General features: G+C 43.0%; 1 protein-coding gene across 2 annotated transcripts in view; it reads right to left on the reverse strand.

Annotated features, from left to right (window-relative positions):
• Positions 1-25,731, reverse strand: part of rictora (RPTOR independent companion of MTOR, complex 2 a) — a 215,735-nt gene that overhangs the window by 38,290 nt on the left and 151,714 nt on the right. For both annotated transcript variants that reach the window (XM_063049615.1, XM_063049614.1), the window contains exons 23-30: positions 24,429-24,593; positions 22,358-22,434; positions 20,780-20,858; positions 15,789-15,898; positions 13,822-13,909; positions 12,274-12,366; positions 6,850-6,956; positions 6,435-6,664 (exon numbers count right to left, since the gene is read on the reverse strand). In XM_063049615.1, the coding sequence (XP_062905685.1) occupies positions 6,435-6,664; positions 6,850-6,956; positions 12,274-12,366; positions 13,822-13,909; positions 15,789-15,898; positions 20,780-20,858; positions 22,358-22,434; positions 24,429-24,593 (949 nt within the window). The remainder of the gene's footprint in view (positions 1-6,434; positions 6,665-6,849; positions 6,957-12,273; positions 12,367-13,821; positions 13,910-15,788; positions 15,899-20,779; positions 20,859-22,357; positions 22,435-24,428; positions 24,594-25,731) is intronic.

The following is a 25,731-nucleotide window of genomic DNA, read 5'->3' on the forward strand; positions in this document are numbered from 1 at the left end:
TCGGGAACAATCTTCCTGCATCTAGCCTGTCCAATCCCTTTAGGATTTTATACGTTTCAATCAGATTCCCCCTCAATCTTCTAAATTCCAACGAGTACAAGCCCAGTTCATCCAGTCTTTCTTCATATGAAAGTCCTGCCATCCCAGGAATCAATCTGGTGAACCTTCTTTGTACTCCCTCTATGGCAAGGATGTCTTTCCTCAGATTAGGGGCTTAAAGTCCCATAAAATATCACTCTATGCTGATGACTTACTTTTATATATTTCTAATCCTCAAAAATCTATCCCTGCTGCTTTAGATTTATTAGCACAATTTAGTCTCTTTTCCGGTTGCAAGTTAAATCTCAGTAAGAGTGAACTTTTCCCGATTAATAAGCAACTTCCCTTGTATCATAACCTTCCGTTTAAATTGATTAATAATTATTTTTCAGATCTTGGGATTAAAGTTACTTGTAAACATAAAGATCTATTTAAGACTAATTTTTTACCCTTAATTGATTATATTACTCAACTTTCATTTAAATGGTCTCCATTATATTTAACTTTGATTGGTCGTATTAATGCAGTTAAGATGTTTATTCTGCCAAAATTTTTATATATATTTCAGGCATTACCGATTTTATTTCCAAAATCTTTTTTTGATAAAGTTGACTCTAAAATTTCTTCATTTATTTGGCAAAATAAAAACCCAAGACTGGGTAAAATACATTTACAGAAAGCTAAGAGAGATGGAGGTTTAGCATTACCTAACTTTAGATTCTATTATTGGGTAATTAATATTCGACACATGAAATTTTGGTTACTTGACCAAGATACACTATCCATTCCTAAATGGGTAGTATTGGAATTACAATTTGCTCAAGGTTATGCACTTGGCTCTATTTTAGGTTCTTCTCTTCCTTTTGATTTGAAACGCCACAAACAGGTCTGTAACCCGATAGTTAAATATACCTTACGTATTTGGTTTCAATTCAGAAAATTTTTCGATCTTAACCAATTTGGGCTAGCGATCCCTATTTTAGGTAACATATTTTTTCCTCCCTCTTCCACGGATCGTGCTTTTCAAATTTGGAAGACTAAGGGTATTTCACGGTTTTTGGATTTATTTTTAGATGGTTCCCTTATGTCTTTTGAACAATTATCTAATAAATATAGCTTACCAAGAATACAATTTTTTAGATATCTCCAAGTTAGAAATTTCCTAAGTACTATACTTTCTTCCTTTCCAATGCTCTCTCCTACATATATTTTAGATACTATAATTAACCTTAATCCATGTCAGAAAGGTGCAACGGCTATTATTTATAACATTATTATGAAACTTAGGAAAGCTCCATTTGATAAGATTAGGTCAGATTGGGAACAGGAATTGGGTTTTATTATTTCGGCAGATGACTGGGTGCAGATTTTACAACTAGTCAATACTTCCTCTATCTGTGCTAAACATTCCCTAATTCAATTTAAAGTTGTCCATAGAGCACATATGTCCAAAGATAAATTAGCTCGTTTCTATTCTCATATTAATCCTTTTTTTGACAGATGTCAGGGGGAGATAGCCTCTTTAACTCATATGTTTTGGTCTTGTCCTACTCTGGAAACTTTTTGGACAGATATTTTTAATATTATCTCAAAGGTATTGAATATAGATATCTCTCCCCATCCTATTACTGCTTTTTGGATTACCTAAAATTTCCAGTAATCTTTCTCCTTCAGCCTGTAGAATGATTGCATTTCTTACTTTAATGGCGAAAAGATGTATTTTACAACATTGGAAAGAGACTAATGCTCCAACTACGTTTTTTTGGTTTTCACAGACGATATTATGCTTAAATTTGGAGAAAATTAGAAGTAATCTTTATGATTCTTCAGTTAAATTCGAACAGACCTGGAGATCTTTTATTCAACATTTTCATTTAACGTAATTTTTTTTCTCTCGGTCCATATTTATGTTCCCTTCTTGCTTTTCTTTAACTGTTTTTAATGGAGGTTGGGTTTGAGGACGTGATTTTAAGTTCTTTAACTCTACTTGTTTCCAAGTTAGCTCATTGCTTTGCTTCGCTTTTTAGTTTAGTTGCACGGTGGTTTTTTTTCCTCTCTTTATTGATATATATAAAAATTATTACCTTGTTATTTTAGGTTTAAATTGCACTGTTTGTATTAATTTTTTTTTCTGTATTAATACTTCCTGTAATATATTATATTCTAACAGTGTATTAGTGCCTATATGGTTTACCCTTTGTGTACTTATTCAATAAAAAGATTTAAAAAGAAAGAAAGAAAGAAAGAAACACAGGTTGGGGTTAGTAAGTTGTGGGAATGCTACGCTGGCGTTGGAAACATAGTGAAATTTGCAGGCTTCACATCCTCAGACTGTACTAGTCGTTGGCATAATCAGTGCATTTCAATGCAAGTTTGAATGTTTATGTGACAAATAAAGCTGATCTTTCATCTCTTAAACTTCCCAGAAGTATTTGTTGAACTTCCAGCGAACAAAACATACGAGGCTTACTGAAGCTTCAGTAAATAGTTCAGAGAATGGCTGCTAGGTAGGGGACCGAAACCAGGGAATGTGTCCCAACAGCAGAATGTGAGGCATTTCTGCCAGAGATCCGCACCAGCCCCTGATCAGGTGCTTCTTAAAACAGTGTTACCATGTGGAGGAAGGAACCGAAGTCGTATACATTCATGTTTGGAGCTAGAAGAATGTACTTGGTCCTGAACATTGAATGGTAGGAAGGAACTTGGTCATAGATGCAGAAATAGCAAATAACACAGGGGAAAAGAGGAGTTGCTTATAGTTGGAATTACATTGAATCAAAAAGCCCGAGGCTAGATTTATTCACAATGATTAAAGGATTTTGTATGGTAGAAAATTAAAAACTATAGCGTAGCGGCTAGTGTGATGCATTACAGTGCCATCGGTTGGCAATTTGGGTTCAATTCTCGCTGTTGTCTGTAAGGAGTTTGTACGTTCTCTCTGTAATCACATGGGTTTCCCCTGGTGCTCTGGTTTCCTCCAACATTCTAAAGGTGTACAGGTTCGGGTCAGTAAGTTGTGGGCATAGTATGTTGGTGCTGGAAGTATGGTGACACTTGTGGGCTGCCCCCAGGACATTCCTGACACAGCAACACAATTCACTGTATTCCTCGACGTACAGCTGACAGATAAAGATAAGACAATAGACAATAGGTGCAGAAGTAGACCATTCGGCCCTTCAAGCCTGCACCACCATTCTGAGATCATGGCTGATCATCTACTATCAATACCCGGTTCCTGCCTTGTCCCCATAACCCTTGATTCCCCTATCCAGAAGATACCTATCTAGCTCCTTCTTGAAAGCATCCAGAGAATTGGCCTCCACTGCCTTCTGAGGCAGTGCGTTCCACACCTCCACAACTCTCTGGGAGAAGTTGTTCCTCCTCAACTCTGTCCTAAATGACCTACCCCTTATTCTTAAACCATGCCCTCTGGTACTGGACTCTCCCAGCATCTGGAACATATTTCCTGCCTCTATCTTGTCCAATCCCTTAATAATTTTATATGTCTCAATCAGATCCCCCCTCAATCTCCTTAAATCCAGCGTGTACAAGCCCAGTCTCTCTAACCTCTCTGCGTAAGACAGTCCGGACATCCCAGGAATTAACCTAGTGAACCTACGCTGCACCTCCTCCACAGCCAGGATGTCCTTCCTTAACCCTGGAGACCAAAACTGCACACAATACTCCAGGTGTGGTCTCACTAGGGCCCTGTACAAATGCAAAAGGATTTCCTTGCTCTCGTACTCAATTCCCTTTGTAATAAAGGCCAACATTCCATTAGCCTTCTTCACTGCCTGCTGCACTTGCTCATTCACCTTCAGAGACTGATGAACAAGTACTCCTAGATCTCTTTGTATTTCTCCCTTACCTAATTCCACACCGTTCAGATAATAATCTGCCTTCCTGTTCTTGCTCCCAAAGTGAATAACCTCACACTTATTCACATTAAACGCCATCTGCCAAGTTTCTGCCCACTCACCCAGCCTATCCAAGTCACCTTGAATTCTCCTAACATCCTCATCACACGTCACACTGCCACCCAGCTTAGCATCAGCAAACTTGCTGATGTTATTCACAATGCCTTCCTCTAAATCATTGACGTAAATCGTAAACAACTGTCGTCCCAATACCGAGCCCTGTGGCACCCCACTAGTCATCACCTGCCATTCCGAGAAACACCCATTCACTGCTACTCTTTGCTTTCTATCTGCCAACCAGTTATCTATCCATGTCAATATCCTCCCCTCAATGCCATGAGCTCTGATTTTACCCACCAATCTCCTATGTGGTACCTTATCAAATGCCTTCTGAAAGTCAAGGTACACCACATCCACTGGATCTCCCACGTCTATCTTCCTGGTTACATCCTCGAAAAACTCCAAGAGATTAGTCAAGCATGATTTGCCCTTGGTAAACCAATGCTGGCTCGGCCCAGTCCTATCACTGCTATCAAGATATGCCGCTATTTCATCTTTAATAATGGACTCTAGCATCTTCCCCACTACTGATGTTAGGCTAACAGGGCGATAGTTGTCTGTTTTCTCCCTCCCTCCTTTCTTAAAAAGTGGGATAACATAACCCTCAATACGGTATAGAAAAGGAAAAGTCCAGTAGCCTATGGGAAAGTCAGGTGTGCAAGGAGGAAGCATTTTTACACCTGAAAGACCAGGGAAATTTGGAATTCCTATCCAAAAAATACAGTGGCTGTTGGGTCAGTTAAAATTCTCAAGACTGATTTTTCAGATAATGCAAAAATCAAGGCTGGATAAATTAGTTATATTTCAGGTACGATTAAAGACTGAGAGAAAGCACGGGTTCTTCTCAATCCAATATACCTCCGGCAATTTACTTGATGGTAACCTGTGCAGCTCACGTATTAGCAGAGACTGCGGACCTAAGGTGTTCCATCCCTAGTGTTAATGCATTACAATGTGCTCCATTCCCTACTGTTAATGTCTCTCACCTTGACAAAATCACTTATTGCGTCCGCCAGACACACAGAATGGATGTAGTGTGTACCACTGGCCTAGGCTACTCTAATGGCATCTGAAAGGCCCATGGGTACTCCGGTCAGTCAGTGAAAAGCTGCTACAGCTTGGGCACCAGCGTCAGAGTTCAATCCTGGCATCCTCTGTAAGGAGTTTTATACGTCCTCCCGAAGGAATGTGTGGGTCTCCTCTAGGTGTTCCGGTTTCCTCCCACAAGCCAAAGACATACCAGTTGGTAGGTTAATTGGTCATTGTAAGTTGCCCTGCAATTAGGCTCGGGTTAAATCGGGGGTTGCTGGTGGGCCAGTTCTGCTCTGTATCCCTAAATAAAATAATCTCTACCTGGCAGAAGAGGACAACGGATGCATTGAAACCCATCTCTGAATTGCTCGCTCTCCAGACTGGCAGTGTAACTGGTCCTTAACATCTAGATCCGGGAATTCCACACCCAAAGGCCGCGTGGGAGCATCTTCGACAGAAGGACTGCAGTGGTTCAAGAAGCTAGGACACCAACACCTTCTCAAAGGCAGTTCAGGACAGGTCATCTATCCTTATCCTGCTGTGCCAGTGATGAAGAGGCATACAGGAGTGAGATACATCAGCTGGTTGAGTGGTGTCATCAATAACACCAAGGAAATGATTGTCGTCTTCAGCAAGGAGAAGTTGAAGAAACACACACCAGTTCATATCGAGGGATCAGCAGTGGAGAAGGAGAGCAGTTTCAAGTTCCTGGGTGTCAACACGTCTAAAAATCTATCCTGGGCCCAACAAAGGTACAACAGCACCTATATTTCACTCGGAGATTGAGCAGACCTTGTAGGTCACCAAAGACATACACACAGACACACACACAGTGTATAATTTAGGTTTTTTTTTAAGTGCCACAATATACTGCTGCCGCAAAACAACATATTTCATGACAAATGTCAGTCATATTAAACATGATTCTGACTCCAGTTCCCAAAATTCAACAAATATAAAAACTGACAAAAAGTATGTAATTCAGAGGTCCTAACAGACAGTGTTTTAACATCACTGGATGGAATTGGATTAACTATTTAGTCATAGAATACTACAGTACAGAAACATGGCTCCTTGGCACAATGAGCCCATGGCAAACTATTATTCTGCCTAATTCCATCGACCATAGCCCCCCATACCTCTTGTTGTTCTAGAATGCAATTGCAAAGTCCAAAATCCTTCATGGCAACAAGTTCCACTTCCTTTCTGCTAACCTACATCGCATCTACAATCCTTGTACAGGCACTTGGCATCCCCAGAGTTAAGCTGACAAATTTAATGTGGCCAGCTGCCATTTTTGGGAACAGTGTGACAGCCACTGTACATCTCACAAAGCGATGTGTACTGTGCTGCTTGGAAAGCCCCCCATCTCGCTGAGGTACTTACTCTGGGGCACTGCTTCACTCTCGCTGTTATGCCTGGAGCTGGTGGACTCGGAGCTGAGGCTCAGGGTGCTGGGGATGGAGGAGAGCTCGCTGTACAGTTGCTCCGTGTCATCAGGGGCCACAGGCCACGGCTGCCTGCGGCTGTGTCTGACCGAATCCCAGTTGTGCTGCTTCAGGATGTCACAGCCCTGCTTCATCTTCGCCAGGAGACCCAACACATACAGACAAGTCCTGTGGAAAAAAGGGAGCTGAAACAATGAGCGATACTCTGACGGTTACACTCCTAAGTTAGGTCAGTATTGATGACACCTCAAATACTCTCTGGTGATCAAACTAACATTATCAGCTATTACTGATATTACTACCATACAGATTACACTTCTGCAGGTCTACTTCCTGAGAGGATCATTACTCACCCTCTAACTGAAAGAATCTCACACGTCTGGGCCAGGACAATAATATCAGGGATCACATTCTCTTCTTGAAGAAGGTTCAATCCCCAATTTGATGATCCGATGTTCCCCTGAAATTGAAATCACATTCAGATCACAATCCTGTTGCAGATCCAAGGCTCTTTGACCAGCGTGGATAACTTCATTCACCTCAACTCTGAACTGATTCCACAACCTACGGATTCACTTTCAAGGACTCTATAACTTGTGTTCCCAGTGTTATTGATTTATTATTACTTATTGTTTTGAATTCACATGGTCTGCTACCTTTTGCACATTAGTTGCTTGTCCACCTTGGTGTGTAGTTTTTGCATTGATTCGATCGGGTTTCTTTGCAGCTACTGTAAACAGCCACAAGAAAATGAATCTCACAGTTGTATATGACATATATGTACTTTGATAATATATTCACTTTGAACTTTGAAAGAGAAAGGTGGCATCTAGAATTGGCCACCAGATAATTACTCCCAATACGGGTGACTCTGGTCTTCGGAAAACAAACAGGTGCAAATACAAGAAAGCTTTGCTCAGATGTACATCCCCTCACATGGACTTACTGGAGAACTACTTCACAGTATGGAACACGGGACTTGGTGACTGGGGAAACATATTGAAGGAGAGGGGGAGGGGATGCTTTGTTTCTGTTTAGAGAAATGGCAGAGAACTAAAAGAACTATTATCCTTGTAGAATTCGGTATTTATTTATCTCTACACCACGGAGTAGGCACCTCTGGCCCTTCATGCTGAGCAGTCCCAGCTCACAAAGGCAATTAACCCTAATCTAATCATGGGACAATTCACAATGACCAATTAATGTCTTTGGACTGTGGGAGGAAACCAGAGGACCTGGAGAAAACCCATGGAGGACGTGTAAAAACCTTACAGAGCAGCAGCAGAAATGAACTCCAAACTCCGGAATGCCCGAACTGTAATAGCGTTGCACGAACTGCCACACTGCCATGGTGCCCCCAACCCCTCGCCAGCAACCATCAACCCAACTAGGCCCGCCACATAGTTATGAGAGCAGGCCCAAGGCCGAAAACTCTGCTGCATGACCCCAGTAAGACACAGGTTACTCTTTACCTGCCTGGATGTGTGCAGCCCCAAAACCTCTCTTAGCTCAGAGCCATTTATAGAACATAGAAGAGTACAGCACAGTTGTATGGTGTACAACATATGATGACCCATTGACCCACTATGTTGTGCAAGTGTTTTACACTACTCTAATATCAATCTAACCCTTCCCTCCTACATAACCCTCCATTACATTCATCCACGTGCCTACCTAAGGGCCTCGTACATCTCCCTAATTTATCTGCCTCAACCAGAACCCAGCAGTGTGTTCCACTGTGTAAAACCCATATCTCTGACATCCAGCCCTACATCCTCCTCCAATCACCTTGAAGTTATGCCCTCTCGTATTATCCATTTCTGCCCTGGGAAAAGTCTCTGGCTGTCTATTCGATCTATACCTCTTATCATCTTGTACATCTCTCATCCTCCTTCACTCCAGAGAAATGGTAGTACAAGGGTGACTAGAAACAAAGTCAGTATTCTTTGCACAGAGAATGGTGTGCACATGGAACACCCTGCCAGAGGTAAAGACAGAGGCAGATACATAGGCACACGGATGACAGAAAAACGGAAGGCCATGTAGGAGGGACGGGTTAGATTGAACTTAGAGTAGGGTAAAAAGTCGGCACAACATCATGAGCCAAAGTGCCTGCACTCTGCTGTGTCGTTCTGTGTTATAGGTGTCACCCAGTGGGTGTCAGGGTCCCAGTTAGTGGGAAGCAGTGTGGACACCAGAGATCCAGGTGAAGGTACGGCAGCATGGGAACTAATGACCCACTGAGCAGGGGCCTGGTGAGCGGAAGGATAGGGCAAAAGCTCAGAAACTAGAAATGATTTGTTTACAACAGGAATTCTGCAGATGCTGGAAATTCAAGCAACACACATCAAAGTTGCTGGTGAATGCAGCAGGCCAGGCAGCATCTCTAGGAAGAGGCACAGTCCACGTTTCAGGCCGAGACCCTTCGTCTAGTCCTGACGAAGGGTCTCGGCCTGAAACGTCGACTGTACCTCTTTCTAGAGATGTTGCTTGGCCTGCTGCGTTCACCAGCAACTTTGAAATGATTTGTTTAACTCAATTCCAAGCCCTGCCTGTATCAGTAGTATGTACAACCACAAACACTGAGGTTATAGACTTTCCAACCAGTGATATCTCTATCACTATTCAGGTTGGAAAGTACCTCAGTGACAGAGGTACCCACGTGGAGTGTTGTCTCCCAGGTGCCAGGGTACGGGAGGTCTCTGATTGGGTGCAGAGTATTTAGAAGGGAGAGGGTGAACAGCCAGAAGTCTTGGTACAATTTGGTACCAATGACATAGGTAGGAAAAGGGAGGAGGTCCTGAAGAGAGAATTCAGGGAGTTAGGTAGGAAGCTGAAAGGCAGGACCTCTAGGGTAGTAATCTCAGGATTGCTGCCTGTGCCACGTGCTAGTGAGTGCAAGAATAGCATGATCAGGCATATTAATGTGTGACTGAAAGACTGGTGTAGGGGGCAGGGCTTCAGATTCCTGAATCGTTGGGGTTTCTTCTGGGGGAGGAACAACCTGTACAAAAAGGATAGGTTACACCTGAACCCAAAGGGGTCCAATGTCCTAGCAGGCAGGTTTAATAGAGCTGTTAGGGAAGGATAAACTAATCTGGCAGGGGGATGGGAACTGGAGTGGTGCAGTTAAATCAGAAAGCAACAAATACTGGACTGAGAGTGTTGTATTTGAGTGCATGCAGCATAAGGAATAAAATGGATGATCTTGAAATTCAGCCATATATTGGCAAATATGACATTGTGGCCATCTCTGAAACTTGGCTAAAGGATAACTGCCATTGGGAGTTGAACATCCAAGGATATGCAGTATATCGGAAAGATAGGTTAGCAGGCAGAGGGGGTGGTGTGGCTCTGTGTATGAGAAATAATATTAAACCACTGGAAAGGGATGACATAGGATCGGAAGGTGTAGAGTCTCTATGGGTTGCGTTAAGAAATGGCCAGGGTAAAAGGACCCTAATGGCAGTTGTATACAGGCCTCCAAACAGCAGCTCGGATGTGGATTACAAATTACAGCAGGAGATAGAAAAGGCATGTCAGAAGGGTAATGTTATGATAATCATAGGAGTTTTTAACATGAAAGTGGATTGGGAAAACTAGGTCAGTACTGGACCTCAAGAGAGAGAATTTGTAGAATGCCCAAGGAATGGCTTTTTAAGAACAGCTTGTTGTTGAGCCCACAAGGGGATTGGCTGTGTTAGATTGGGTGTTGTGCAATGATCCAGAGGTGATAAAAAGCTTAAGGTTAAGGAACCCTTAGGGGACAGTGATCACAATATGATCAAAAACACGAGGAAATCCGCAGATGCTGGAAATTCAAGCAATACAAACAAGGGTAAGGGTCAGGACGAAGGGTCTTGGCCCAAAACGTTGACTGTACCTCTTCCTATAGATGCTGCCTGGCCTGCTGCGTTCCATCAGCACAATATGATCGAGTTCACATTGAAATTTGAGAAGGAGAAAATAAAATCCAATGAGTCGGTATTTCAGTGGAATAAAGGAAATTACAATGGCATGAGAAGGGAACTGGCCGAAGTTGACTGGAAAGGGACATTTGCAGGAAGGACAACAGAGCAGCAATGGCTGGAGTTTCTGTGAAAAATGAGGGAAGTGCAAGATAGATATATTCCAAATAAGAAGAAATTTTCAAAGGGAAGGACACTACCATGGCTGACAAGTGAAGTCAGAGCCAAAGTAAAAGCAAGAGAGAGCATACAAACCCCTTGCTCTAGGGAGATGCCAATCGATATTTGGTAAATTAAAATCTCTCATCACGACAACTCTGTTATTATTACACCTTTCCAGGATCTGCTTCCCTATCTGCTCCTTGATATCCCTGTTACTATTGGGCAGCCTGTAAAAAACACCCAGTAGAGTTATTGACCCCTTCCTGTTTCTAACCTCCACCCACAGAGACTCCGTAGACAATCCCTCCGTGTCTTCCTCCTTTTCTGCAGCTGTGACACTATCTCTGATCAACAGTGCCACACCCCCACCTCTTTTGCCTCCCTCCCTGTCCTTTCTGAAACATCTAAAACCCGGCACTTGAAGTAACCATTCCTGCCCCTGAGCCATCCAAGTCTCTGTAATGGCCACCACATCATAGCTCCAAGTACTGATCTACGCTCTAAGCTCCTCCGCTTTGTTCACAACACTCCTTGCATTAAAATAGACACATCTCAAACCATCGGTCTGAGCGCATCCCTTCTCTATCACCTACCTATCCTCCCTCACACATTGTCTACAAGCTTTCTCTATTTGTGAGCCAACCTCCTCTTCCCCAGTCTCTTCAGTTTGGTTCCCACCCCCCAACAATTCTAGTTTAAACTCTCCCCAGTAGCCTTAGCAAACCTCCCCACCAGGATGTTGGTCCCCCTGGGATTCAAGTGCAACCTGTCCTTTTTGTACAGGTCACGCCTGCCCCAAAAGAGGTCCCAATGATCCAGAAATCTGAATCCCCGCCCCCTGCTCCAATCCCTCAGCCACACATTTATCCTCCACCTCACTCTATTCCTATACTCACTGTCACGTGGCACAGGCAGTAATCCTGAGATTACTACCTTTGCGGTCCTGCTTCTCAACTTCCTTCCTAACTCCCTGTAGTCTGTTTTCAGGACCTCTTCCCTTTTCCTACCTATGTCATTGGTCCCGCTCTGTACCACGACCTCTGCTGTTCTCCCTCCCACTGCAGGATATTGTGGACGCGATCAGAAACATCCTGGACCCTGGCACCTGGGAGGCAAACTACCATCCGAGTTTCTTTCCTGCATCCACAGAATCGCCTGTCTAACTCCCTAACTATAGTCCCCTATCACTACTGCCTTCCTCTTCCTTTCCCTACCCTTCTGAGCCACAGGATCGGACTCTGTGCCAGAGGCACGACCACTGTTACTTCCCCCAGGGAAGCTGTTCCTCCCCCAGCAGTACTCAAACAGGAGTACCTATTATCAAGGGGTACAGCCACTGGGGTTCTCTCGCACCCGACTCTTCCCCTTCCTTCTCCCGACTTTTACCCACTTGTCTGTCTCCCGTGGCCCTGGTATGACCATCTGCCTATAACTCCGAGATAGATAGGTTTTTGATTAGTCAGGGCATCAAAGGGTATGGGGTGAAGGCAGGGGAGTGGGGATAACTGGAAGAATTGGATCAGCCATGATTGAATGGCGGAGTAGACTCAAGGGGCCGAATGGCCTACCTCTGCTCCTATATCTTATGGTCTTATGATCTGAACGAGTTGGCAACACATATGGAATAGTTAACAACGTTGCTCTTACCAGGGCCCAGAGTGCTGCCTTCAGCTGCTTTACACCATCCCATTTATCCAGCGCAGGTGAACGCACCACGTAACTCAAGTCCGGAACAATGCTCTGAAAATAAAACCATCGACAGTATCCAGTAAGGTTCCAGTCCCTTCAACATTCAAATTTATTTGTCACATGCAGTGAAATGTGTTGTTTGCGTAAACAACCGACACAGTCCAAGGAACTGCTGGGGGCAGCCTGCAAGTGTCCCCATTCCAGCACTAATATAGCATGCCCACATTGTTCAGCAGAAAAACACACAACAAAACAACAGCATTGACAGTGTTAACGAGCGTACAGCCCACTGTTCAAACACTCCCACAGCATGAACAGCATGGGGAAAAACTCACCGAGTCCTCTGTCTGCCTCAGACTAGACACACATTGGAAAAAACTCAAACCAAGCAGAAAACAGTTGGGAAATTAACAAAACCAAAATATTCTGGAAACACACAGCAGGCCTGGCAGCCTTTTATGGGAAGAAAAACAAAGAGTGAACATCAGAAGTGGCATAATGACCTGTATCATCAGTCTGTTTCTCATTAATTAGAGGCTGTGATCTCTTATTGTTCCGCAAGGTAGTCATAGCCGGGGATGGGGGTGGGGCAGTGGGAATAAGCTCCCAATACCTATTAAATGCCTCAAATAGACTCTGACAACCAAGTCCAGCTCCTGGCTTTCACACGTGGCTTAGCTACTAAGCCTGGCAGAACCGTTTCTACTGACAAAGGGGCAAAGGTGGGTTACTGGCACCTTTGGGCAGATGGGGCTTGTCACCCATGGCTGGCAACTCACCTAGGAGAATGAAAACCCCACAGCTATACCCACTCACGGGGAAGGCTTCAGGAGTAAACCCCAAGGAAAAATCTGGAACTGGAGTCCTAAAGCAGACCAATGTTGAGTTCAACGCTGACCATCAACTGCTGCAACGCTGCTGGTACCAAGCTATCAGTCTCTGTCATTCTTTTGGATTCATCAGCAGCGGGGAGAGGGGAGCCAGCTACATGGGCAACAGCTTGCTCTCCATATCATACTGCCCTGGCTTGTGTATCACGTAAACAAATAAGGACGCAACACCCATGGTTGACTCTGACCAACGGAGGGCCTCATCTAGGCTGTGTGAAATGCTCAGAAATGATACTACTTCCATTTTTGTTTCAGATAAATGTTAAGAACACTCAAATCAGGCAAAATCTGTAAGAGGCGTAACAGACACAAAATGCTGGAGGAACTCAGGCAGTATCTGCAGAGGGGAAATCAAGAGTTGACATTTCGGGCCAAGACATGTTTTATCCCCCCCCCCCCAGATGTTAAGTTCATGCTCAGTTCTTCCACATTTTATGAGTGTTGCTCAAGATTTGCACCATCTGCGGAATCTCTTGTACACCTGAGTGAGGCGACAGGGTTATTGGTTCAGAGCACTGGCATGTGTCATTGTTCGCTGTTTGTAATCACTGTAACCGTAGCCACGAGGATGCATCGTATTTATCATTTTGAAAGAGTTGTACAAAGATTTTCTAACCTGGGTCTCTAGTAAATGGCAGCCTGTTTTATGATGCACCAACTGGCTGTACAGATGAACAGGTAAATAAACATAAGGCCGCTGTAACCTAGAAGTAGAAAATCAAGTTTACAATAGAGAAACGTTATGAGTTAATGCTCTACAATTCAAGCTCCATATTGAAATCTGCAGATATACAATTAGTTCTTGAATCTAGTTTTGAGAGAGGAACAGGAAAACTTGCATGTCTTATACCATATTTCAATATATTCCAGTATTATAAAACAAATGATTTTAAGAGCAACTGTTGCATTATTTTGGAGACTATGATGGACACAAGTGGTTCAAGTATAAAGCTGCTGTAACATGTTCAGTGTCAAGTGACCTCACCCATTTTACTAGCTTTAATTTTTGCTCATGATACACGTCTGACACCCAGTGGCCAAAGCCTGTCACTGCACAAAACCGATCTTATAATCGAGACATAATGGGTAACGCATTGCAGAAACAGGCCCTTCAGCCCAACAAGCCTCTGCCAACCACTGAGCACCCGCCCACCTTAATCTAAACTACTATCACTTTTTAAATTCTCCCCGCTTTCCCACCAACTTCTAAGAAGCTTACGTAGATTCAGCATTTCACCAAAAACTTTGATAAACCTGTATAGATAAACAGTGGATGCATCATGGCTTGGTATGGAAACAAAGCCCAGCCTGCATACAGAAGGTGATGGATACAGCCCAATCCATCGCAGGCAAATACCTCCCCACCATTGAGCACATCTACGCAGAGCACTGCCACAAAAAGGCAGCATCCACCATCAAAGAGCCAAGCCATGCTCGCTTCTTGCTCATACTATCAGACAGGCTCAGATCCGACCCCAACAGGTTCAGGAACTGTTATTATCCTACAACCATCAGGCTCCTGAACCAGTGTGGACAACTTCACTCACCACAACTCTGAACTGATTCTACAACCTACAGACTTGAGGGCTCCTTACAAATTCTCAGTTGATCTTCTTTTACACATTGGCTGTCAATCTTTGTATATGTACAGTTTCTCATAAATTCTATCGTATTTCTTTTGCCTGAAAGAAAATGAATCTGAGGTAACTATAGTATACGTACTTTGAACTAACTGTCTCCAGACTAGACTATTGACACACACTAGGGGCAAATTACAGGAGGAAAATAACCCTGTAATCGATGTCTTTGGGGAGGAAACCAGCAGGAGAAAGTACTAACTCCACTGGAGGTCAGGGTTAGATGCGGTTGGCTGGAACAGTGACCACCAGCTGTGTCACCATGATTTGCCTGTGCCAGGTTTTGATCACCCAGATGTGAACATTTAATCAAACGACAGCAAGTGATTATATAAAAAGCCTAATCCACGTCCATTATATGCAGTCTTTGTAGACAATGTTAGTAATTCAGAAATGAAATGGCTCACCAAGTCAGCAAATTCCACACAAAGAAGTGCAGAGAATACAGTGGAAAACAAAGTGACAAGAGACATAAAGTGCCCACTCTATGGACAGTCAGAGACTTCCCCCCCTGGGGGGGGGGGTTAGCTAATTGGGGGGGGGTATAAAGTTAAGGTGACTGGGGGCAAGTATAGGGGGGAATGGTGTCAGAAGTAGGTTTTTGTTTTAAATTGGAGTGGTGGGTGTGTGGAGCGTCCTGCCAGGAGTGGCGATAGAGGCAGATACATTAGGGGCGTTTGAGAGATATGGATGATAGAAAAATGGAGAGCTATGTGGGAGAGAAAGGTTATATTCATCTTGGAGTTGGTTAAAAGGTTAGCACAACATCATGAACTGAAGGATCTTAACTCTGCTGCAGTGTTCAATGTCCTATAACAAATCAAACAATTTCTTTCATATGCAACTTTCTCTTTCAAGGTAACTTATTAGTTAGATATTATAAAACAAGAACCAGAGTACTGATTAACAGTGGGTTTTGTGCAATCAAGCTCTCCCAGTCCCTTACCTGTGGTTAGTGCGGCGCACATAGTTCTCCCCATCAGCGGGTTTGCGGTATGTAGTGAGTGCCTCGTTAAGTTTTTCTTCAATCAGATCCACATATTTCAAGTTGTATTCCTGAAGATACAAAAGTTCTTTACAAAGCTGATACAATGCTCTATGTTCTATTCATCTTTGAACTATGACATGATGGGACACATGCCCAGGATCAGCATTCATCCTGATTTACTCCAATATTGGGTACTTTACCAGTGTCCCGGATCATACGGCCTTATAGGTCAAAGGCAAAGGCTAGTCTATTGAATTTTAAGTTTTCACATGGCCTTTATTTACCACAGGAGCACTGAGAGTCTGCCTGCTGTGAAACAATTCATTGTACCTTGATTACAACAGGCCTCTGTTTCCAGAACCATGAAATTCCCATTTACCAGTTGACAGATAGCTCTAACGTTGCCCCTATTTCAGTAGGTAACTTTGCATGTGGTTGCATCAAGCTGTGCATATGGCTGGGTATATAAACTCCAATATCCCTGTCCTGAGTGTTCGCACGATGGATATGGCCACGTCATAGAGAGCTGCTCCACTTAGCTGCATCTACTGTCCTGGGTAGGATTCTGAACACAAATCAATTTGATTGGAAAGGTCAGGTATGGGCTGGCTCGAGGTAGCAGGGTCTGGGCCCGAGAGCGAGGGTCAAGCCAATGTTTGGCTGAATTAAGGTCAGGGTGTTGGGGCCAGAGGCAAGGGACGGGCCAGAGGCAAGGGACAGGCCAGTATTCAACTTGCTGCACGGTGAGATTTACTCATCTCTGTGCTGAACTAAGGCTGTGGACTGCAACTAACTGGCTTCCTGGACTAGCTACAGTGATGACTGGCTTTGTGGCTGTGAACTTTCGCAAACTTTAGCTCTGAATGTTATTTGCTTACTTTTTGTTTGCACAAGTTGATTTTTTTTTGCACAGTGGGTGTTTAATGGTCTTTTTTAATGGGCTCTATTGTGTTTTCTTTTGTATTGTGGCTGCCTGTAAGGGCTGTGCATGCAAGGTATCCCAGGAATATTGATGAACTGAAACAGTTTTGTATGGAAGAATGGTCTACAATTCCTCACCGTTGTGCGAGTCTGATCAGCAGCTACAGAAAATGCTTGGTGGAGGTTATTGCTGCTAATGGAGGTTCTATCAATTATTAAATACAACGATTCACATACTTTTTCCAGCCTGGAATGTGAATGACTAAACAATATGATCAATAAAGACATGAAAAGTACAACTGTTTGCAAGTGTTATTAGTTAAGGCAGACTGAGTTTGTCTATTATTGTGACTTAGATGAAGATCAGAACACATCTTACGAGTAATTAATGCAGAAAACCAGGTAATTGTAAAGGGTTCACAAATTTTTTTCTTGCAATTATATATAGTATACATACTCCAAAAACAAATGTACTTTGTTCAGGCCAACATCTCCCTCCAAGAGTGCAAGGCAAGGACAACATTCAAAGATCTCGGATGCCAAGGAGACTGAGGGTTGGAAGCACATGGCAGATAGAGGGAACTGAAAGCAGCTTTTTACCATTTCAGAATACAGAAAGTGTAGGGGCCAATTAAAAACAAAATTAGGAGGACAAAGAAGTATCACTGGCAGGCATGATTAAGGAAAACCTTTAGTGGAGGTGCAGGGAAAGGGCCTATTATGGACCAATTATGATCTGCGCATGGTGCCACAGGATAAAGGCAGCCTATATCCTGTGGCACCACACGTACATCATAACACACAGAGAAATGTGTTGTTCGCATTAACAACCTAAGGATGTGCTGGAGGCAGCAGAACACAAAAGGTCATTTGAAAAGTATGATATTGTGCAAAAGTCTCGCTAGGGTGCTTGGACCATTGCACAGTACTGTAGTAATTTTATGTCTTACACTGTACTGCTGCTGCAAAAGAAAAACTAATTTTACAATGTTAGAGTGATGATAAACCTAATTCTGATATGGGGGTCTCTACAGTGGACTGAGAGTGGGAAGGGGGCAGAGAGGAGAGGGGAATCATGGTTGGGAAAAGGGGTTGGGAAGCAATAGAAAGACATTCTGTAAGGATCAGTAAACCAATTGTTTGGAATCAAATGACCTTGCCTGGTGCCGCAGGGCCGGGTGTGACTGTACCAATGCTGCCCCTGCCCCTGCACTCCTTCTCTGCCAACTGTCCCACGTCCCACCCGCAGTGCTCCACCCTCACCATTCCCAACAACCTCTGCTCCTGCCACATTTTCATACTTTGCTCCACATTTATTTTTATATTTTTGACATCCCAAACCTGCTCTACCATTCAGTAAGATCATGGTTGATCTATATCAACACAACTTCTGTTATATCCTCATATTCCATTATTGCTCTAATACCCCCAAAAATCTATAGATCTCAGTTTGAATGTAATAACTGGACCTCCACAGCCACCTGAGAAACAGAATTCCAAATACTTACCACTCTGAAACAACTTTTCCTCACATTAGTCCTAAATAGTCTACGCTTCCTTCCCGTGTGTCTCTGACGATTCAGATTGAGTACTTCACACAGAGGGCAGTGAACATGAGACAGAAACCACACCATTATTGTATTCTCTGATACGTATTGTTTCTGCTTACCCACTATGCCATGCTGTACATGGTATGGAAACTGCACCATGGCAGACAGACAAGAGAAAATCTGCAGATGCTGCAAATCTGAGCAACACACACAAAATGCTGGAGGAACTCAGCAGGGACTCGGTCCAAAACGTTGACTGTACTCTTTTCCACAGACGCTGCCTGACCTGCTGAGTTCCTCCAGCATCTTGTGTGTATTGCTGGAGGTGGACAGGAAGGCTCTACAACGAGTATTTAAAACTGCCCAAAAGTATCACCGGCACCATCCCACCTGCCATCAAGATCAAGGATATATAAACAGAAAGGTGCCGGAAAGGGGCTACTGGCATCATGAAGGACCCCGCACACCCTGCTCATAGACTGTTTGTCCCACTCTCACCAGGAGGGAGACTATGTAGCATCCACACCAGGAACACCAGACTCAAAAAAACTTTCCCCAAGCAGTAAGGCTGATCAACATCTCCACACCCCCAACCACAACTGCTCTATCATTTCCTGTCAGCCACCTTAGGTACAGACACTCACTTTATGGACATACAATCAATGTACAGTTACAAGGAAAAGTTTGTGAACCCTTTGCAATTACCTGGTTTTTCTAAATTAATTACTCATAAAATGTAGGCTGATCTTCATCGAAGTCACATTAATGGACAAATACAATTTGCCTAAACTAATAACACACAAACAATTGTACTTCTTCTCACCAATATTGAGTACACCATTTAAACAATCACAGTCTAGGTTCAAAAAAGTATGTGAATCTCTGGGGTACTGCCTTCTACAAAAGCTACTTGGAGTCGGGTGTTCCAATCTATGAGATTGGAGGTGGGGGTTGTGGAGGTGCACAAGGCACACAAGGCCTGCTCTCCTCAAGAAAGATCTGTTTACGTGCACCATGCCTCGATCAAAACTACTTTCATTGGATCTTAGAAGAAGAATTGTAGAGATGCATGAAGCTGGAGAAAGCTACAAAAGAATTTCTAAAGACCTGAGTGTTCATCAGTCCACAGTAAGAGATATTGCCTACAAATGGAGGAAACTCGGTACTGTTGCTACTCTCCCTAGGAGTGGGCATCCTGCAAAGGTCACACCAAGAGCACCAACGTGCAGTGCTGAAGGAGGTGAGAAAGAACCCAACGGTACCAGCCAAAGTCGTGCAAAAATCTCTGTAGCTTGCTAAAATCTCTATGACTTGAAGTCTCTGCTCATGTGTCCACTAGAAGAAAAACTTTGAACAAGAATCGTGCTCATGGAAGGACACCACGGGAGGAAACCACTGAAACAAAACAAAAACATTGCTGCATGTCTCAAGTTTGCAAAGAACCACCTGGATGTTCCACAACACTTCTGGGACAATGTTCTGTGGACAGATGAGAAAAAGTTAAACTTTTTGGCAGAAATACATTCCCCAATGTTTGAAGGAAAAAGAGCACTGCACACCAACACCAAAACCTCATCCCAACTGTGAAGCATGGTGGAAGGAGCATCCTGGTTTGGGGCCGCTTTGCTGCCTCAGGGCCTGGACAGCTTACAATTGTTGGGGGAACAACAAATTCAAAATTGTATCTAGACATTTTACAGGATAGCAGTCCATCACTGGAAGCTTAATAGAAGTTGGATGATGCAACAAGACAATGATCCGAAACACAACAGCAAGTCAACAACAGAATGGTTTAAAAAGAAGAAAATTTGTATTTTGGAATGGCCAAGTCAGAGTCCAGACTACCCCAATTGAGATGCTGCGGCACGAACTGATGCTGCGTTCATGCAAGGTATCCCAGAAATATTGATGAACTGTAACAGTTTTGTATGGAAGCAAGTCTGATCAGTTACAGAAAATGTTTGGTGGAGGTTACCGCTGCTGAAGGAGGTTCTAGCGGTTATTAAATAGAAGGTTTCACATACTTTTTCCAGCCTGGACTGAGGACGATTAAACAATGTGTTCAATAATGACAAGGAAAGCACAACTGTTTGTGTGTTATCAGTTTAGGCAGACTGTGTTTGTTGATTATTATGACAGATGAAAATCAGACCACATTTTATGAGTAATTACTACCGAAAATTAGGTAATACAAACAGTTCACAAACCTTTTCTTGCAACTGTCTATTATGTAAGCTATCTAATGGATTTATATTTAGTATTGTGTTCTTTTTTACGTTGCATCGGATCTGGAGTAACAATTATTTCATTCTCCTTTACACTTGTTTACTGGAAATTACATGAAACGATCTTGAACAAATACATGCTGCAAGTGTCAAACTGCAGCAAATTGCTTCCTTTGACTGCAGTCCCAAGACCGAAGATTTTATTGACCACCTGGTAATCAAACACCTTTGAAGAGATTTTGCCACCGCTCACCTGCTGCCATTTTTCCAGCTGTTTGGTAACATAACCCCTCTCATTCAGGTAGGAGAATCCCTTGGGGATGGACAAAAATCTGGGGAAAAAAATCAAATTCTATCAGAAACCTAGTTACCAACAAAGCACAAATAATAGTACCGATCAAAAAGCGACCAGAAGATTAAACTGATTCCTGCCTAGACTAAATGTCTAGCTTTTAATTTTGTGGTAAAACATCCTTCGTCACAAGAAAGAGGGGACGCAGGGAGGAAGGGGAGAGCGAGAAAACAGGGAAAGAGGAGCAGTAAGAGATGTGGACAGATGGCAGGAAGGAGGGAGCAAGAGGAAGCAAAAGAGACAGAGAGAGGTGGGAGAAACAATAACAGGAAGAAATAAAGAGACTGAAAAATCCACACACAGAAATGGCAGGGAGCATTTATGGGTATGATCCCTTAGATTAGTTGTAATGTTTAGTTGACGTTTCAAAATATTAAATGTTTTTCATTTTGATTACTATGTCTAATTACTTATATTCTATAATTCTCAATATTTGTTTTCCCACTCACCAGTACATTTTTTAAGGGATTGAAAACTACAGAATGGGTCATAAAGGTATGCATTTACTGTTGGCTGCACTGGAATTTTCAGAAGGCATTTGATAAATTCCACCATTAAAGACTAGCTAATAAAACTGAAGTCAGTTGACTTGAGGATCCATTACAGTATGAGCAAAAATTGGTTTAAAACAGAGTGGCGATAATGTCATTTTCAGATTGGAGCTTGGTTGCAATAGTGATGAAAGCTTATAGGTGTATGATTATCTTTAGAGTAACTGGGGTCATTCTTGTTGGAGTAAAGGTCTAGGGAAAACAGGTTTAAAACAATGAGTCAAGGATACAAAAACAGTAATTATGAGCTCTAATTCATTGTCTGAAACAGAATCAACTCGTGTCTTCAAAGGGGAACTTGATTGAAAAATTAGCTTTATCTGTCAGTGAAATGCATCGCTTTGCATGAACAACCAACACATTCAGAAGATGTGCCTACAAGGTGTCTGATGTTTTCTTGAACAGGTTCCACGGTGTTTCTTTGTTTTGCAACTGCCTGCGGGACGACAAATCTCAGAGTTGTATTCTGTATACATACTTTGATAATAAATGTACTTTGAAACTTTGAAAGTGTTGCCGTGCTTCCGGTGCCAACATACTAACCCACAAGTCTTTGGAATGTGGGAGTTAACTGGAGCACCCGGGGGAAATCCACACTGTCACAAGGAGAATTTACAAACTCCTTATAGACAGCGGTGGGAATCGAATCACGATCACTGGCAATATAAAGTGTTACACTAACCACTACGCTACCGTATCACCCTAAAGGATAGCACTGGAGGAGTGCAATTTGCAGGGGCAGGGAGCTGATGGATTTCTTGTACCTGGAACATTGAGCTGAAGAGCCTTCTCCTGTGCTGACATTTCTGAGTTTAACATGACAAGGAGAAGCTGCGTCAGATTGGACTTATTTCTAAGATTGTTAGACGTGCAGCCAGTGGAAACTGGAACACGGAGGAGAGCTGGAACATTGAACAACCACACTCACCGGAGGAGTAACAGCAATCCTTTGTCTCCAAGGTGGGTTAAAGCTGGCTTCAACTGGATCAGTGCATGTAGGTTAGCCTGGAGAATGAGAAAGAAAGTTTCAAATGGATCATTGGTAAGAATGTCCTCATATTTCAGCTCAATCGCTAGCTTCCAGCTCACGGGGATTTGACCACAATATTGACTGACACTCCAGTCCTGATTATGAGCGGTTCAAGAAATGTCCATACAGCCTGAAATGATGGTGACCAAGATGGCAATGACATGTTCTTTTTGCAATGACAGGCAATGTTTCATGTGCAGAGGAGTGTGCAACTGGAAGCCAGATGCGAACTCTCCAACAAAGGATGCATCTCTGCCAATGCATCACTCTGTTTGCAATGTGTGCACTTTGAAATCTACGGTCAAGTGCAGCAGTGCTTGAACCACAACATTTAAGACTAAAATTTCACCAAGACTATTAGACAAAGGAGCAGAATCAGGCCATTTGGCCCATCAAGTCCACTCTGTTATTCAATCATGGCTGATTTAGTATCCCTCTCAACCCCATTCTCCTGCCTTCTCTCCATAACCTCTGACACCCTGATTAATCAAAAATCTATCAACCACCGCTTTACATACATCCAATGACTTGGCCTCCACAGACATCTGTGGCAATGAATTCCAGATTCACTTCCTTCTGGCTAAAGAAATTCCACCTCACCTGTGTTCTAAAGGGAACATCCTTGTATTCTGAGGCTTTGCTCTCGGGTCCTAGACTCCCCGACTATAGGAAACACCCTCTCCACATCCACTCTAACTAGGCCCTTCAATATTCGACAGACAATCTAATCCCAGGAGTAGCTTTGCAATGATAAACATTGTAAACATTTAGAACAGTTAAAAGAAACGTTTAAAATTTACCTCCCCCCCCCACCTTGGTAATTGGAGTCACCTACTTTAACCCTAATATCCCAACCGTCTAAAATGACAAGGAGCAGTTTCAGGTGACTGCTGTCTTTTAAATCAGTGTAGATCAAACGTGCGGCTGCTGTAAACGAGCTTGAAGACAGGGTCATGGTTTAAATACTTAGGCACGCCCGTCACAAATTGCCAGCAAACTTGTATTGAAGTCAAAAGTCAAGTCAGGTTTTTACAGGAACAACTAGTTTAGTTTAAAGGGAAACAAAATAATTGTTACTTTGGATCCAATGCAGCATATAAAAAACAATAAAAATACCATAAACATATACATACAAAATGTATATTGTATTTCCAAAAAATAGTGCACAGGTGTGCCTGTACATAAGGTGACTGACAGGAAATGATAAAGCAGTGATGGTTGGGGATGTGGAGTGGGGTTGGGTTAGTGGGTGGAGATGTTGATCAGCCTTACTGCTTGGGGAAAGTAACTGTTTTTGAGTCTGGTGGTCCTGGTGTGGATGCTACGTAGCCTCCTCCCTGATGGGAGTGGGACAGACAGCCCATGAGTAGGGTGGGTGGGATCCTTCATGATACTACTGGATCTTTCTGTATATACTGTACATCCTTGATAGTGGGTAGGCTGGTGCCAGTGATGCAACGGACAGTCCAGACTGATCATCGAGCAGAGGTGCCGGAAATTGTTCTCAACACTGCTCCCCAGTCCCACCAGTTCAAGGTCCCAAATGCCAATTCCAATATCCCTCATTACATCATTCTGGATGGACATGCAAGTGATGAAGTCTGGGAATCTTGTAAGAAAAGTGAATTAAATCCTGAGATTAAGTATTTATCTTTATTTGGAGATGCAGTCTAGTAATACTGCCAGCAACCCACCTATTTAACCCAAGCCTATTCACAGGATAATTTATAATGACCAATTAACCCACTAACCAGTACATCTTTGGACCGTGGGAGGAAACTGAAGCCCTGGAGGAAACCCACACGGTCACGGGGAGAACGTTTAGTCCCAGAATTGAACCCCGAACTCCAAGATGTAATAGGATTCCACTTACTGCCACGTTGCCGTGACACCCAAGTAAAATAATCTTAAGAGAATATCACACAAAGTGTATTAAACATTCATTTCTACATTCAATTCTATGCCTCACCTTGTCCTCACATGCCTCATCCAGGATATCAAGTGCTTCGGAAGAAATAGTTTTATTTTTATCGTGCAGCTGCGTCACGAGTAACTCAATGCCCCAGTTGCTGAAGAACTCCACGTTGGCCCGTAGTAAGACACGCAAGTGTTTTGTTGCATACAACCTGCAGTTCTAAAATTGACAGCAGTCAAACCAGTGATGGTGAGGCACAGGAAGTGTCTCTGATACAACCTAGTCTATTCCTCTCACAAATTAAAGCAAAAGTAGCAGAAGTCTTGCTGATCTCACTACAATCAGTTTTTGCATAGGATAAGTTTTCAAAGCTACACCAGAAACACAGAATTAAAAACTTAAATCCTTCTATTAAAAGGTGGATGCGCTTAGAGCATGGATTGATATCTGGAAATATGATGATGTAGCTATTAGTGAAACGTGGTTGCAGGAGGAGTGTGATTGGCAACTAAATATTCCTGGATTTCATTGCTTCAGGTGTGATAGAATTGGAGGGACAAGAGGGAGAGGTGTTGCATTGCTTGTCAGAGAAAATATTACAGCGGTGCTCTGGCAGGATAGATTAGAGAGCTCGTCTAGGGAGGCTATTTGGGTGGAATTGAGGAATGGGAAAGGTGTAGTAACACTTATAGGGGTGTATATTAGACCACCTAATGGGGAGCGAGAAGTGGAGGAGCAAATTTGTAAGGAGATAGCAGATATTTGTAGTAAGCACAAGTTTGTGATTGTGGGAGATTTTAATTTTCCACACGTAGACTGGGAAGCCCATACTGTAAAAGGGCTGGATGGTTTGGAGTTTGTAAAATGCGTGCAGGATAGTTTTTTGCAGCAATACACAGAGGTACCAACTAGAGAAGGGGCAGTGTTGGATCTCCTGTTAGGGAATGAGATAGGTCAGGTGACGGAGATATGTGTTGGGGAGCACTTCGGGTCCAGAGATCACAATGCCATTAGTTTCAATATAATTATGGAGAAGGATAGGTCTGGACCCAGGGTTGAGATTTTTGATTGGAGAAAGGCTAACTTTGAGGAGATACGAAAGGATTTAGAAGGAGTGGATTGGGACAAATTGTTTTATGCAAAGGATGTAATGGAGAAATGGAGGTCATTTAAAGGTGAAATTTTGAGGGTACAGAGTCTTTATGTTCCTGTTAGGTTGAAAAGAAAGGCTAAAAGTTTGAGAGAGCCATGGTTTTCAAGGGATATTGGAAACTTGGTTTGGAAAATGAGAGATATCTACAATAAATATAGGCAGCATGGAGTAAATCAGGTGCTCGAGGAATATAAAGAATGTAAA

Source organism: Mobula hypostoma, chromosome 5 (assembly GCF_963921235.1).
Source record: "Mobula hypostoma chromosome 5, sMobHyp1.1, whole genome shotgun sequence".
NCBI classification, from domain to species: Eukaryota; Metazoa; Chordata; class Chondrichthyes; order Myliobatiformes; family Myliobatidae; genus Mobula; species Mobula hypostoma.